Genomic DNA, 15580 nt, shown 5'->3' with positions numbered 1-15580 from the left:
GAATTTGATTTTGTTTGTGTACCGTCTATTTACTGTCTGTTCTGTGCTGTTTTGTGTCTATGTTTACAACTATTGTCTTCCAAATTCTGAACTAGTGTTATTGGATTATGGATTGGTATGATTGCGATTATTTTCCTATTAAGGAAAGATTTGTGTTCGTTAAATTGACCGACACAAGAGTTCTGTAATTTACACATCGATTCCGCCCCTTATTTTGTAGATAATGGTCTTACGTTGGATATGCTTCATAAGGACGCACCTATGTTTATGGAAATGATTCAGAAGTCCAGTGAAGTTCTCCCTGACTTGATTGATGGCACATTGACACTTCTTACACAATCAGAGAAGGTAATAAGATCATGTCACCGACTTATGCGCTATATGCATCCATTTATTATGCTCACGAAGTATGATTTTACAGATAGTTTCACACACTCAACATGCCCAGGGGCGAGTTGTTACCTCAAATCAAATCTCTCGTCTGTTTAATTTAAATTATCTTATCGTTCTTTTTAATTTTTTTCGCAATCTATACAAATATCGATGTTACAGAAACTTCACAGTCCTCGAATGTTGTACTCGTAGTGGCTAACCTCCATGCAGGCGCTCAGATCTTGGCATGGGAACATTTGCATGGGAGACAGACTGAAACACTAGCGTTCATAATTTGCAAAGTGTGATCACTTTGGTTATTATTAGAAATGTGATTGGCTTTTTATAAAACCTTCAATTTCAGAAAGAGACCGAGAATTTGATTCTAGAAAAGAAATGAAGCAGGAGTTTGTTGTCACAACGTAGAAAGACCAGAGCGTAAACCCTGCTTTGTTTTCATGAGAAGTAAAATTATTTTGCACGTGACAAAATGCTACCAACAGCTGTCATTACATTTTGTTAAAACTGTGACATTCATTAATTTCGGTGAAACTTATTGTATCAAAATCAGTTGAATTAAGTTTTTATAAACATACGCGATTTAAACTTTCGTGACCTTTTCTTATTGTCTCAGTTAATTGGCATTGTGATGTCAACGGACTGGAACGACACTCTTTGCAACCCAGCAACATTACAGGAAACGTTTGGCCTCCCTAACAGTACACACATCACGTCCATCCAACAAATATTGTGCGGTACTACAGGAGAAGATCTCATATCTGAGCTACAAAAGGGCGAAGGAATACCGGAGCTACTTGAACAGGTAGGAAACTTGTGCAATGTGATATTCCAGTCAGATGATCTAATTCTTCGAGATAAACAAAAATTACCAGGCATATGAACTACTTATAATAATAGAGAAACCATCTTCAACCGCAGATAAGTGGCAGCATTGGTATCCGGAATAGGACAATTGATATTTTATATCTTTGTTCAATTACAGAATGCATCAATAAAATTCTATCTTACAATGATACATTTCATTTTAAATCAACCTTGTGATCTTTGTGCATTTCTCTTTCTGACAGATCGGTGGTGTGATGAATTCCTCCAAGCAAGTACAAATAGACTGGTTGGACTTCTTCAAAACACTCGAGGAATACTCAAGAAAGGTCGAGCAGTTAATGAACTTTAATGGACCGATTTACCCGTCACTGCAAGCATTCTCCGTCAATGAAACATTTTGGAATGTCAAAATTTCTCAAATACTCAGACGATTGCAAATGCCTGCTACAGCTGAGTGAGTATTTTTTGATGTATACACACACACACACACACACACACACACACACACACACACATAATCTACGTGTTTCTAAGTTTAAATCGCCTCTCTTTCGTACCTTTAAAATACAAAATGCCGCATACAGACACGCTTTTAGCTGAATAAGAAATTTCATAAAATATCTTACTTACTTACATATGTTATTGGAACTTCTTGTTATTCTAACTTCCCAAATTAGTTTTTCAAAGAAAGCGTTTTGCTTCATATTAATACACTTATTTTTTGATAGTTGGTTGGACGCTCTTGCTGCCAATGTAGCTGAGATTGATCAGCTAGTGAGTAACAACACGGCATGGAATAACGTCAAAGGCAACCTCAATGTATTCCTTGATCTCTACAAATATGTAAATGGAAGACTGGAAAATATAATGGGTGAGTAGCTGAATCAAAGAAAGCAGCTGTTGTCTTTTCGGTTATCACCCATAGCATGGTTGATAGAAGTTTAAATGCCACAGTTACAAAGAACCATAGAAGTGATGACTTGCAATGTCAATGAAAAAAATCCATGGAAACCGCAAGATGTACAACAGTTCTTAATTTGGTCTCTGTTCCTGTCTTGGAAGTTAATTTAGTATACATTTAATAATTCTCGAAAATACCTAAAGAAACACGGACAGACATTGATCTTGCACTGGCAATCGTCATGCTATATTTAGCAAGTTTTAAGAGTACCTCACTTTTCTTTTGCAGAAAATGGCCTAACGCTTGATTCCATATACCAGAATGCATCTGCTTATGCAGAACTGTTGAAGGATTCTGCTGATCTTCTACCAAAGCTAATCGATGCATCACTAGCAATAGTCACACAACCTGAAAAGGTATCTAGACTTGTAAACATCTTAAAGAGTAGCATGAATAAATTTATAACTAATGGAATGACATGTTATATTAACCATGTAAGTGCCTGAGACGGTTAACTCAAGCACTATTACAATAAGTGCTCACATATTTTATCATTTGGCTTTATTTCCCCCCAACTATTTTAGAGTAAATACATTTGATATACAGTATATCAGACAATAAATTTGTACAACGATCAAACATCCACGCGAATTTTTACAAAATGGGGTCAGAAGTAGAGAGTGATAAAATATAAATATCAATGAATGCCTCACGTCAAAATATCCACTTTCACATGCGTCAAGAGATAACCCTTCTCTAATCAAGGTATTGTGACTGCCATTCGTTGTGAAACACCGAGAATTGTCCATACTTTAAAAAGTCGTGATGCGTTACCCATAAAGGTAGTTGGCGTGTGATGCCAACAGGAATTCTGAAAGTGCTGAAATATGAATAGGTGATATCTGTTCTTTCCACAGATTGTGAATATGATATCTTCCGGGGCGATCAATGTCACCCTCTGTGGTCCTAGCGATCTAGCAGCCTTTTTCGATCTACCAGAGATTGCAAACCTTACCACATTACAACGCCTACTGTGTGGTATCACAACCGACGACTTCTTAAGTAGTCTTTTCGGAAATGATGACGTCATTGAACTTCTGAATCAGGTACGACTATTGTTGTCACTTGACTTGTGTCAGACGGACAGTCAAAAGATAACTCTATGCTTTTGATTATCATTTATTTATTTTCATGGAGTTTGGCATTTTCCTACCAGTCCAGGTACAAGCCTAAGAGAACCGCTGAAAACCATCAGATTAAGATAAGAAGCGTTGAATGACGAAAAATCAAGCAAGATGTATGTCGACAATTGTTTATGACTAGCGATTAAGTTATCAGAGAATTAAAGGTTGCAATATAACAAGATATTTCCCGGTATTTCCCTCACAGATTAGCCAACCACAAAGATATAATGTCAGTCAAGTGGAACTGGATTGGACGGACTATCTTAGAACAATCGAAGAAGCTGCAGTCAGATTTGAAATGATGCAAAACTTAACTGGGCCAATTATACCTTCACTTCCGGCTTTCCTCGTGAATGGAACATTCTGGGACGTGAAGATCAATGATATAATCCAAAGTCTCTCAACTCCTGACACTAACACGTAGGTCATCTCCATAGAAACTGGAAAGTTTATTGTTCTCATTACCACTTCTGTCATTATATACTAATGTGACATATTCCATTCTAGATATTTAGTTGAACGCGTGTCAGTGATTACAACGTCCTTAAACCAGGAACATTGTGATACCATCACATAATCTGAGATTCTTACAGTTGCGTATTTTGCTTGAGGGACAGTATGAAAATGTAAAAGATGTCCAAATAACTTTGTAATTTATTTATTCTAGTTGGTTGGACCTTATCGGAAGCAACATTGGATTATTTGACAGCATTTTTGCAGACAATGAAGTGTGGAATCAGCTTAAAGCTCAAGTTGGCATGCAATACTACATCGTAAAATACATAAGTGGTAGATTAGACGAGATCATGGGTAAGTACGAAGTTGAACCTTAATAAATTATTCATTTTGTTTGACACTATCAAACGCTTTTATTCAAACGCTTTTTTATCGCTAAAATGTTATAGTACACAGGAAATCACTGGAAAAGTGTTGTCTTGATTTGTATTAATTTTCCTGATTTATTTTAGAAAACGGGCTGACCCTGAATTCATTGTTCGAAAATGCGACTATTTACATCGACCTTATCCAAAAATCATCAGAGGTTCTCCCTAGTCTGATTGAAGCGTCCGTAGTCATGGGAACACAGCCAGATAAGGTATGAATTCGTTCACAGATACTTTTATGTTTCCCTGAATATTATTCCATCAGTGATTGCCCTGCAAGAGATTTCCCTCCACAGACAATTTTGTTAATTTGTTATGATAAGATATGCACTATAGATTATTAAACATGACGAACAGACACATCCATCCAGAATCCTACTTTAACATCCATCGTCAACTGTACGCTCCATATCATGCGAAGTACTAAAACTAACACTACGTTGACCGTACTAGAAAAATGACAGACCACAAAAAGTCAAATATGTCAAGCTGTGATTATTAAATTACTTCTTTACAGATCATAGAAATTATCTTGTCTGAAGACTGGAACACAACTCTCTGCGACCCTGCCAAACTGAAGGCCATGTTCAACTTGACTGACGATATCAAGGTCGAGTCAATGCAGAGAATACTCTGCCAGACATCCTATGAACAGCTCATGTACGACCTGCTTAAAAACGAAGATATAGCTGATCTTATCGACAAGGTAATGCACATTTAGTTGTTATGCTATGTGGTCGGGAACGTCGAATCAAATCAACAATTCATATTTGAATAATTAATTCATCCATTTTGCTTATATCTCTAACGAAGTGCCTGATAGATATATTCACTTCTTTCATTGGGCCGTCCTTTTCTTGTGTTTCCTACGTGGTTGTTTAATTATGATAGACTAAGGAAGAAGGGTATTTTGTCCCTATACAGGTTACCCGTCTTCTTGGAAATGAATCGATGTCTGTCGAACTCGACTGGCAAGATTTGATCATGACAATGCAGGAGTATTCAAATAAGTTAATGGAACTTGGAAATTCCGATGTTTCTATTTTCCCGTCATTGCCTCAAGACACAATGAATGGCACGCTATGGAATTCTCTGCTGAGTCGGATGTTGGGACGCCTACAGATGCCCAATACAGATGAGTATGTATACGCTTCTGGAGCTTAAATAAATAAATAAATATGCTAAACACAAACAAACTAACGAACAAACAAATGTATATACAAAGAGTGTAGTTCGGTCAAAACTGCAACATGCATAAAGTGATGGATAAGTTTTAAGCGTAGCTGAATCACACATGTCAGAATGCATTTCAACAGGATCTAAAAACGTTACCATGCGTGTTAGCAGCTCAAAACGATAAGAAATAAACTTGAAATTGTTAAATTGCATAAATCATGAAGAATTAGGAAAATGGCAATCTTGGTGCCATTGAAAAATTGTGAATAGTATCAAATGGCCTCAAATCAACAATGTGCGTGTAATTTACTCTTATTTTCAGCACATTCAACCGGTTGCCTCGAAACGTCTTTGCCTTTCAGTACTTGAATACTTTAAATTTCATTCAATGCCACCCAGGGCTCTTTGTCTGTTTCACACCGTATTCAGTGCTACTATCTGAACGCCAATATGCTACAGCTCATCCGGTTATGCCTTTCTATCAAGGCGAAATTTTCACATCAGTGACTTTTACAAACTAAATATTTGGAGGTTTTGAAATCATCTGAACTCTTGCTCCACATCCACGAGCGTACACAAACATATATCACACGCGCTCTTGCTTGCTTGCTGATTTATTTTTACATTCTACAGTTTACTAAACGTTCTGGCCCAAAACCTCGGGATAGTTGCGAATATGTTACCGGACTCCGCACCATGGAACGAGATCAAGAATAACTTTCAAGTGAATTACTATATCATGAAGTACATCAACGGTAGACTTGAAGAAATTATGGGTGAGTGCGTGACTCAGAGTCATGTATGTAAAAATAATCACACAAGCAATTTAAATATCCAGATAGTGAAATGTCCACCTGCCATGGTTTTGTATTTATGTTTATGTGCTAAATTTGTCATTTGCTGATGATAATCCTTGTTTTTTCATTGCATTCTAAGATGAGGGACTGACCTTGGACTCACTGTACAAAAATGCAACCATTTACAATGAGATGTTCAGGAGATCAGCCGAACTTCTTCCAGACCTGATTGAAGCATCGCTTTCAATACTCACCCAGCCAGAAAAGGTAAGTAGAAAGCGACCTACTTTCTCAGGGATCAAAACCCTTCAATGTATGTATATATATATATATATATATATATATATATATATATATATATATATATATATATATATATATATATATATATATATATATATATATATATATATATGAGAAACGTAAGTTACAAATATTATTACTTTGCATTTGAAGTAATTTTTTTCATCGCTGAAAATGTTAACATAATATAAACAAAACTAATGAGAACAATATTTTTTATCATCAGCTCCTGGACATCATATTGTCTGGAAAATGGAACGAAACGTTATGTGCTCCGAACAAATTGAGGGAAATATTCAATTTCCCGGACACTTCGAATATAACGGCACTGCAGAGTTTATTATGCCAGTCGACGTCGAATGATTACATGTATGATCTTCTAAAGAACGGAGATATTTCTGACTTAGTCGATCAGGTAGGTCATCACAGTACACGGGGTTCATCATTTGGAGTCCATTTATCTTGGTGGATATTTAAGGGGAAACGTAAGGGCCTTCTTTAGCTAATGGGGTCTTAAAAGTGGTCTCTTGAACAACATAAAAACAAAAGAAAAATGTACTTTAGGAACTGTCGTGGATTTTCTGTCACAAAGCTGTTGTTGTAAACAGCGACAATGAATGCGAAACAATTATGAATCAAGTCGAAGGACAAGGTCGAAATTGAACTTCACACAGCCATTCACATTTTAATGGATGCAATTATCCATTTCTATAAGTATGGCTCTGTGAGTGGTTGCTTTTATGATGTAGATTAAACAATGATGTTGGATTATTTACTTTTTTGCACAAATAGCTGAATGACCTTCTTGGTAATACCACTACTGCCCAAATTGACTGGTTGGATTACATGAGAACAATGCAGGAATATGTTACAAGACTGCAGATGTTGCAGAACTTTGATGGGTCGATCTATCCGTCGCTTCCAGTATTTGTCATGAATGGAACCTTCTGGGATATCACCTTACCAAACATACTGAGCCGATTACAGATGCCCGTCACAACTGGGTAAGATTGATACTCGTGTTTAATATAAAAGCCTTTTCATCGTATGACTTGAGCGAACTTTCTACATAATGCTGTCTCAGCAATGGCATGCAGGGTGTGTAGCATCCTCTGTTTAATTTCATATGAAAGTCATAGAATAACAAGGCCATACAATCTATGTAATTATTCAAACAATGGTTCACAATAGCAACAAATTTACAAGTGCATAATCCGTTAAACATCCGGGATTTCACTGATATCAGAATGATGTTAATACAGTTTTATAGTTCTCATGAAATTTTCCGAGTACGTCAATTCAATCGTTACCAGCAATTATTTTTAAAGAATCGTACGGTCTTTTGTTAAATGTCTGTCTTTCAGATGGATTGAACAGGTGGGCGCTCTTCTGGATATGATGGAAGCAAACTGGCAAAATAATACAATATGGAATGAGGTCAAAACGAACATGAAACTCAGCTACTACATGTACAAATTTTTCAACGCCAAGGTGGATGACGTCATGGGTAAGAAAACCTAAATTCGACATTAAACTGATAAACCTTGAAGTGTCAAAGTCATATTCTATTGGCACTATTTTTTGTCAATTCTGTAAAGAAGGCGTGATGTTCTTTTTTTATAAAATGGCAGCAAAAGCTATTTTAATTTAAATTCCATTTTAATAAATTTTCAATAAATCAAAGTCGCATATAATTAGTCATTGTGAACAATTGTTCATATATTACCCTCAGATTAGCATTTTTGGTAACTTACCTGTAATTGGTTGCCGCAAAGCGAATTGATCGCTAGAATCATAAATGTCATCATGGACATTTGATTGATTTGCAGAAAATGGCTTGACATTCGATTTGTTGTTCAAAAATGCTACCCTTTACATCGAGCTCCTGCAGACAACAGCAACAACTCTTCCAAATCTGGTGGAGGCGTTCTTCACAATTGTCACACAGCCAGACAAGGTATGACTTCGAAACAAGTGCTTATACTTGTATGAAAACATTGAGTGATCAGCGTATGATATGAAGTCGTAAAATTGAAACTAGGATGAAATATAATTCTGAATTGGTGTTACTTCGAACGTATCAACCACTCTTCAAAAGGAACTGATGCATACAAGCGTCGATGCAATCCCAGTCCATGCATTCCATAGTTCCGGCAATTTTAGGGTGAGGTCACAAAGGAGGCTATTAACTAGAAAATAACACAGAGTAAAGCTGACAAAGTATTCTCAGAAGTTCAATCCGCCTTGTGTCATTTGCGTTGTTTTGTATGATGACAACAATAGTAAGAAATTGATCGATTGATATCTGCGAAGAAGCATTTACACTTTCTGTGCATTTATGAAGCCATTGTAATGGTATTTTTTTTCATTTCAGCTTGCAAAAGTGATTTCTTCAGGAAAGTGGAATGAGACACTTTGCGACGCCGACGACCTCAGCGATGAGTTTGGTTTTCATGATGGCCTCGATATATCCCCGGTCCAGAATCTGTTGTGCAGTTTTAACAATGAAGCCTTTATGGTCGATCTGCTGAGAAACAGGCAAATCGCCGAACTCATAGAAAATGTAATTTTTTTTTGAATGTTAAAACGTATATTCAATGATCTGTACTACCTAAAAAATGACAATAATCAACATGCAGAGATGACGAGTGAACGATCGTTTTCACAGAAGGACACACAACACGAAAAACTTTAAACACCAAACAACGTTACCAATATTTCGTTCAGCTGTGCCTACATTGCTTATTTAAATGTATCACATTCTTTCATAGATTCAGAAATTGTACATGGATACGGATGAGGCTGATCAATTCAGTTGGGTTGACTTCTTGAAGACGATGGAGGAGTATTTAACTAAAGTTATGGAATTGGAAAATTCCAGAGTGCCTATCTTTCCATCGTTGCCGCAGTCTCTCATGAACGGGACAATTTGGAACATTAAATTGCAAGAGATGATCGCCAGGTCAAATATGCCGACCGACAATAAGTAAGTCGTACATTCAAGTAGACAGTAGGAATAGAGGTATGAATGAATGAATGAATGAATGAATGAATGAATGAATGAATGAATGAATGAATGAATGAATGAATGAATGAATGGACGAACATGCAATGCATATTATCGAGTAATTATGTCTGACATTAGTATACAAGAAAATACATTACAGTAAAGATTAAGAAAATTTCAAAAATTTTGTAGGGCGTTTTTTGGAATTTTCCTGCTCAGTCAATGTCATCGCGTCGATATATAAGGTACTCTCTAAGTGAGACAATTTTGTAAATCATTTAAATGTTCACTGCCTAATTAGATATATTAATGTGACACGGTAGAAACTTCATGTGATACATTGAAATATCTGAATTTAATCACCAATATTGACATTACAGCTATGTTGATGCAGTGGCTTTCATGTTAGATGGAATAGACGCCATGTTAGCAGACAGTACAGAGTGGAACAACGTGTTGAAGCAATTTTACTCTGCCAATGCCATCTTGGAATTTACCAACGCCAAAATGAGACAAATGCTTGGTGAGTTGCTAGAAGATATAGTCAAAAATTTATAATTCTCTAATGATAAAACTATTGAAGCAAGCTGATGCAATAATTAACAAACTGAATAACAAAATGAACTTTTGAATTTAATGTTTTCTATCGTCGATATTGACCATGGATAATTACAAAACTGGCATGTCAAAAAACCGCATTTCGTTCGACCCTAAACCTCCTCTCCCAAGTGCACAATTTCTAAGTGTACAATAACGTTTCTGTTAATCTGTATAATCAAGTGAGTAATTGAGTAGGCCAGGGGAACTGACTCTTTCCAAGAGCGATAACCATGCTCGACAAAATTAGTAGCGAAATCTGTGATAAAAAATACATGCATTTAACGTAAAATAACCAAGAAACTTTCATGAACATTTCACAGATGAAGGACTCACCTTGGATGTGCTCTACAAAAATACCACATTCTATGGAGATTACTTCAAATTGTCAGCGACCTTCCTACCAGACATCATTCAAGCAGCCCTGACTATGATGACAAACCCTCAGAAGGTAACAGTTTTAATTGTAGTCATGTACATCAACGAAAGAAGGCTTAAATCGCTCTAGCATGTCCGTTTACATGTTCGCCATTGGTAGTCTCTCTTGCAGTTTTGGATGACCGTACTTTTGGTGTGATAATCGTTTCATATATGAGCATTGCAAAATATTTTGCTACACTCATTTAATGGTTTTATTTAAATTTATTTTCCTTAGTTGGTACAACTGATTATCAGCGGACAGCTTAACACAACATTCTGTGACGAGATGGCACTAAGGAATTCATTTACCTTCCCTGAGTCTGTAAACGTAACTGTTGTCACTCGAGTGTTCTGTCTACCGATGGATGTTGACTTTCTGTTGATGGACTTACTGCGTAACAAGGATATTGCTGATTTGTTGAGAGAGGTACCTGTCGCTATATTTTATGTCTAGTTTTATTATCACTTGATCAATGTCCGCTATTTCAAGTAGTTGTATTTTCAGCAGTTAGCTGTAGTATATGTTTTTATTCATAAAATTTTTACGTCTAGTTTGACATATTCGTAAAACGAGAGTGCTGGAGAAAGGCATCCTACTAGTCCAACGGTAAGCGAGAAAATGACAACATATTATTTCAATGATACATCAAAACATTGATTTCATATTATATCCCTATTACACACTTTTTGAGTTACTCTATAGGAATGCAATTTCCTATTTTCCCAATTTTAACTAGTTTATTTAAGTGACAATAACCACGTCATAAAAGGAGTTATAAAATGTATTCGACTTGTGTTGACTATTTTCTTTGATACTCTTGGCTTCCTGGCTATCTATTGCGTATACAAATCGCTTTCTGGATAGGCAACATCGAAGAATAAGCTAATCACGTCTATTTTGAAAACACATTCTTGCACTTTTAAATTCCCCGCAGTCAATGCGTTACAGTGAAGATGATGGCGGGCCGGTTAACTTCAGTTGGCAAGAATTTTCCTACAATCTACGAGAATACATGGTACTCCTCGAAGCGATGATGAATTTCACCGGGCCAGTGTTTCCATCTGTACCTGGCTTCATCTTTAACGGGACTTTGTTCTTTGATCAAATAGAAGCAGCTTTGGACCCTTTAAGTGCTTTCGAGAATCTGGAAAGGTAAGCTTAAGTTGGCATCAATACTTATAAAAGTTATTAAAACATCCTGTGTTATTGCATAGCCGTTTCCACAAAACGGTTGCTATGGAAGACCATACCAATGTTATAACATTTTATGTAAGATCACTTTGCAATGTATGGTGTACCCACTGAGCTGAAATGTGAATTACCGTTCTTAACTGTAACGCAAAGCCAAAGCAATCCAAACGATAGGATACAGTGCATGAAATTAGGTCACATGACCACAAAATAGTACGACGTATAAAAAATCGCTGCTTGCAATGGCAGTATATTAAATGCTTAATATCACGACGCTTTATCACCATAAACATCCCATACTCAAGAGCGCGAATGCGCAATTATGGTAAACAGGATATTAGTACTTTAATGGTATTGTTTATTCTTAATCTGCAGCCTTGCTGACATTATGGCGGCTCTCGACAACATGTTTCACAACGATCCTGTATGGCAAGAAGCTCTAAAGATCATGCAAATCACCAACGTCATCATGAACCCAGTTAATGACCTTCTTAGGAGAATTTCAGGTAAAACAAATTTCAAAAGAATCGTAAAGTATGTAAAGTGAATGTATCACGCTTATTGTTCAATTACATCTGTGTTTCGAAGTGTAGTACATAGCATACCGCGATAATGATTACGATCTTTTCTTTACTGCAACCAGAAACTGAGGAAATCGTACTTCCAAGGATTGGGGACTTGTTCGTGGACGCCAAGGAAGTGAGAAAAGCCTTACGAGCATTCAACATTGCACCTGATCTAACAGAATTCTTCATGGGTCTGCTGATCCATCCTGATAAGGTAAACTTCGATTACTCAATTTTTTCGCACCGAAAAACATAGGATCAGGAGCCACAAAACGTGTTAGTTGGAATTAAGATTACTCAACTAAACTTGACGGTTCTCGTCAGAGGTGTCTCTCAATCACATGTCGTATCCTTTCACAAAATAGTATTGTTGCTTCAAATGAACGTCAGAACAATAAAACCTCCTAAACTGACTAGAACATGCAAAGTAGTAGATATGATATTTCAGTTTTGTGGCTGGTCAAGTCTGTTCATGCTAAATCGGTTTCTTACTGGTTTCAGCTTTTGACATTGATCTTCACGCCAGAGCCATTTGCTACCCTATGCAAGAATGGTATTTTCCAGTCATTCTTCGCCGTACCTGCCGATGCGGAATACAACATAACTGCGATAGAGCATTACATATGCAATACAAACTTCACTGTCATTGAACATGAAATCATGAAAATGATCGATGCAGAGAAGATCATGAGTGAGGTAACAGACAACTTTACTTTTCAAACGTGTACTTTTCTACTTAACTGGTCCTGTCTCAACTTTATTCGAGAAAAATATTGTTTACAATCTCGGTGCACCATGGCGATGAGTTCTGTTTTAAAGTTACGTCATCACTGTAAATTTAAAACCATCTGTGGTTGTAAATTTTGTCCGATACTGCATGGTTTTTCACTGTACAATATTATTAGCGCTTTACTGATTAGCGTCACACATTTTTGAATGCCCCGTAAAAGTAATAATTTGATAATGTGAGAATAGGTGGCCGAATTTATTGGGTCGCCTTTCGTTCGTTAGTCCCTCAGTGCAGAATTACAATTACTAGTATTAGTTTGAACAAGAATTGATACCAATTTTCTGTTAGGTGAAGCTTGTTGCCATGGATAACGTGGTAAACTTTGACGTGACAGTGTTTTAAATTACAGAAATTAACCTCTTCATATTTTCTACAGATTACCATGATCCTGCAATCACCATCTCAAAATGTAAACTGGACAGCATATGCAATTCGGAATGGCCATTTGATTGACACCATAGACAGACTTATTTCTTTCCCGCCAACGTTGACCATCGACCAGCCATGGCTGAACTCAACGACGATGGCGCTCGTTAACATCTTCATGAAATTTGCTGTCAGCATTAATAGCAACCAGACATTGATGAATTATTATAAGTAAGTAATGTTGTTGTTCTCAAATCATTTAACTTCCGAGCTTTCTTGCTTTATATTTCAATCGAAATTAAGAAAGTGAAATAGTTCAGACGACGATAAATATAGCTGCTGTTCCTGGTACTTAAATATTTCGCAAACATTTTCAAATTTTGTACAATTGTACAATTTAACGGTACTTTTACCGGTAATTTTAACGTCATTATGAACGACAAAGGTAGATAAATTGCATATTTGTCGCGAACCTATTATAGAAGAGACTTCTTGCAATACAAGGCTAGTGATCGAAGAATCGTATTTGGAGCAAACATTACATGTGTAGCCATCAAAGATTCTGAGTGTTCTTGTAGTAAGCATGTTAACATTCATTACTGTAAGTATTTCATATTTCACCAGTATTTGATTTGTATATAAAACATGTGTTAGAGGATGATCTAACATTTATATACGAACACAGCATTACAGATAACTGATAAGCAATGGTTAATAATCACATATTATAAACCAACAGGGCTTTCCAAATGTTGGACGACAATAGAGAAATGATTCAAAATTCCGAACTCTGGAACGAGCTCAGACCAACGTTAATTACCATCGATTGGTTAATTGAATATCTGAATAGGAGAATAGAAAATATTCCAGGTAAGACGCGACAAGCTAGCTATTCTTCAAAGATTAACATCGGTTATTTGCGCGAATGTTCATTTTTTCCCGTGTTCACCAAATTGTTCATTGAATTATCGTCAATTCTTATCAGTAAGTTTACAATGCATCTGAACTTTCAACAGAAGTTGGGCATACTTCATCAAGTTAAATTTGTGAATAGCTACAGACAATACTGTCTCACATTGACAACTTCTGATTTTTAGGTACAAATGTCACTTTCGGGGAAATCTTCCCAAAGAGTATCGCCGAATATCTTGAGAAGAGTGGGCAGTTCTCGACAGAAATAGTGGATGCAATCAAACAAGTAACTGTCGATCCTGGCAAGGTAAACAAAAAAACTAATATTGAAATATCAAGACAGGAGAATATGCTATTGTAATTATTTTTAACAGGCAATCATTAGTTTGCCCAATTATTGATATCTCTGAAAAGGTATTTGAACAAATACCCTTATAAACCTCAGTAGAACTTTTCAAAAGAAGAATATTAGTGCCATCAGAAACTTCAACAGTTTTTGTACTTCCAATGATGTAAGGAAATGTTCTATTATGCTAATTATCTATTTTAAAGGACATTTGAATTTGCTGCCTTTCTATGACCCTGCAGTCTGCATGGTTTAACAATAAGCACCATTCCTCTACACTTGCAGATATACGCTTTGCTGATGTCTACAGATTCATACAACATGATTTGCCAGAATGACACAGTCTTTGGTGACGTCTTTGGGCTTCAAGTTGAAGTGAATGGCAGCGCTATACGACAAGTTATTTGTTCCGTCGACCAGGTTGTCTGGATGAATGAGCTTATAAGCGAGTTCAACATTGACGATCTCATGACTAGGGTATGTGCAAAAAATTAATAGATGGTAGAAAACACATTATCTATGCTTGTTTCAATAATCTCATAAGTCAATTATGATTGTTTGTGTATAAATATCAGCACTCTGGTATATTTATTGACTTTCTTATACTGCAGTCCTGATTTGTTTGCAACGAGCCAAAGACAGAATTCCGCCTATCAGCTTACTACGGTGATTTTATGCAACTTTGTCTCTGCAAAAGTTTGAGCGAGCAACTAACAAGTTATATTTAAAAAACATTTCCCTGGACATTTAAGCAAATCTCAGACTGCCCGATACATGAAATTCCATACATTGTTTCACTTTATCTAAAGTTCGGTGATAGTAACTTCATACTAAATTGAGATTGCCAGTATTTCTTTAAGATGCAAACTAATGTTATTCATGTATTCATGCTGTATTCATAACAAAACTTGTTGTTTTTTC

At 36.3% G+C, this 15580-nt stretch overlaps 1 protein-coding gene across 1 annotated transcript in view; it reads left to right on the top strand.

The window, feature by feature from the left end:
• Positions 1 to 15580, top strand: part of LOC139133757 (uncharacterized) — a 78191-nt gene that overhangs the window by 53133 nt on the left and 9478 nt on the right. The window contains exons 62-91 of the mRNA XM_070700524.1: positions 221 to 348; positions 1007 to 1195; positions 1461 to 1672; positions 1947 to 2089; positions 2408 to 2535; positions 3037 to 3225; positions 3509 to 3723; positions 3971 to 4113; positions 4272 to 4399; positions 4705 to 4893; positions 5112 to 5326; positions 5997 to 6139; positions 6300 to 6427; positions 6690 to 6878; positions 7256 to 7467; positions 7828 to 7970; positions 8293 to 8420; positions 8838 to 9026; positions 9235 to 9449; positions 9851 to 9993; positions 10391 to 10518; positions 10723 to 10914; positions 11423 to 11640; positions 12055 to 12185; positions 12323 to 12459; positions 12747 to 12941; positions 13412 to 13632; positions 14141 to 14271; positions 14499 to 14620; positions 14945 to 15136. Coding sequence (XP_070556625.1) covers positions 221 to 348; positions 1007 to 1195; positions 1461 to 1672; positions 1947 to 2089; positions 2408 to 2535; positions 3037 to 3225; positions 3509 to 3723; positions 3971 to 4113; positions 4272 to 4399; positions 4705 to 4893; positions 5112 to 5326; positions 5997 to 6139; positions 6300 to 6427; positions 6690 to 6878; positions 7256 to 7467; positions 7828 to 7970; positions 8293 to 8420; positions 8838 to 9026; positions 9235 to 9449; positions 9851 to 9993; positions 10391 to 10518; positions 10723 to 10914; positions 11423 to 11640; positions 12055 to 12185; positions 12323 to 12459; positions 12747 to 12941; positions 13412 to 13632; positions 14141 to 14271; positions 14499 to 14620; positions 14945 to 15136 — 5036 coding nt within the window. The remainder of the gene's footprint in view (positions 1 to 220; positions 349 to 1006; positions 1196 to 1460; positions 1673 to 1946; positions 2090 to 2407; positions 2536 to 3036; positions 3226 to 3508; positions 3724 to 3970; positions 4114 to 4271; positions 4400 to 4704; positions 4894 to 5111; positions 5327 to 5996; positions 6140 to 6299; positions 6428 to 6689; positions 6879 to 7255; positions 7468 to 7827; positions 7971 to 8292; positions 8421 to 8837; positions 9027 to 9234; positions 9450 to 9850; positions 9994 to 10390; positions 10519 to 10722; positions 10915 to 11422; positions 11641 to 12054; positions 12186 to 12322; positions 12460 to 12746; positions 12942 to 13411; positions 13633 to 14140; positions 14272 to 14498; positions 14621 to 14944; positions 15137 to 15580) is intronic.

The sequence above is a fragment of the Ptychodera flava genome, chromosome 5 (genome assembly GCF_041260155.1).
Source record: "Ptychodera flava strain L36383 chromosome 5, AS_Pfla_20210202, whole genome shotgun sequence".
Lineage (NCBI taxonomy): Eukaryota > Metazoa > Hemichordata > Enteropneusta > Ptychoderidae > Ptychodera > Ptychodera flava.
The sequence above is the reverse complement of the archived record's forward strand: the minus strand, read 5'-3'. Positions and strand labels throughout refer to the sequence as shown.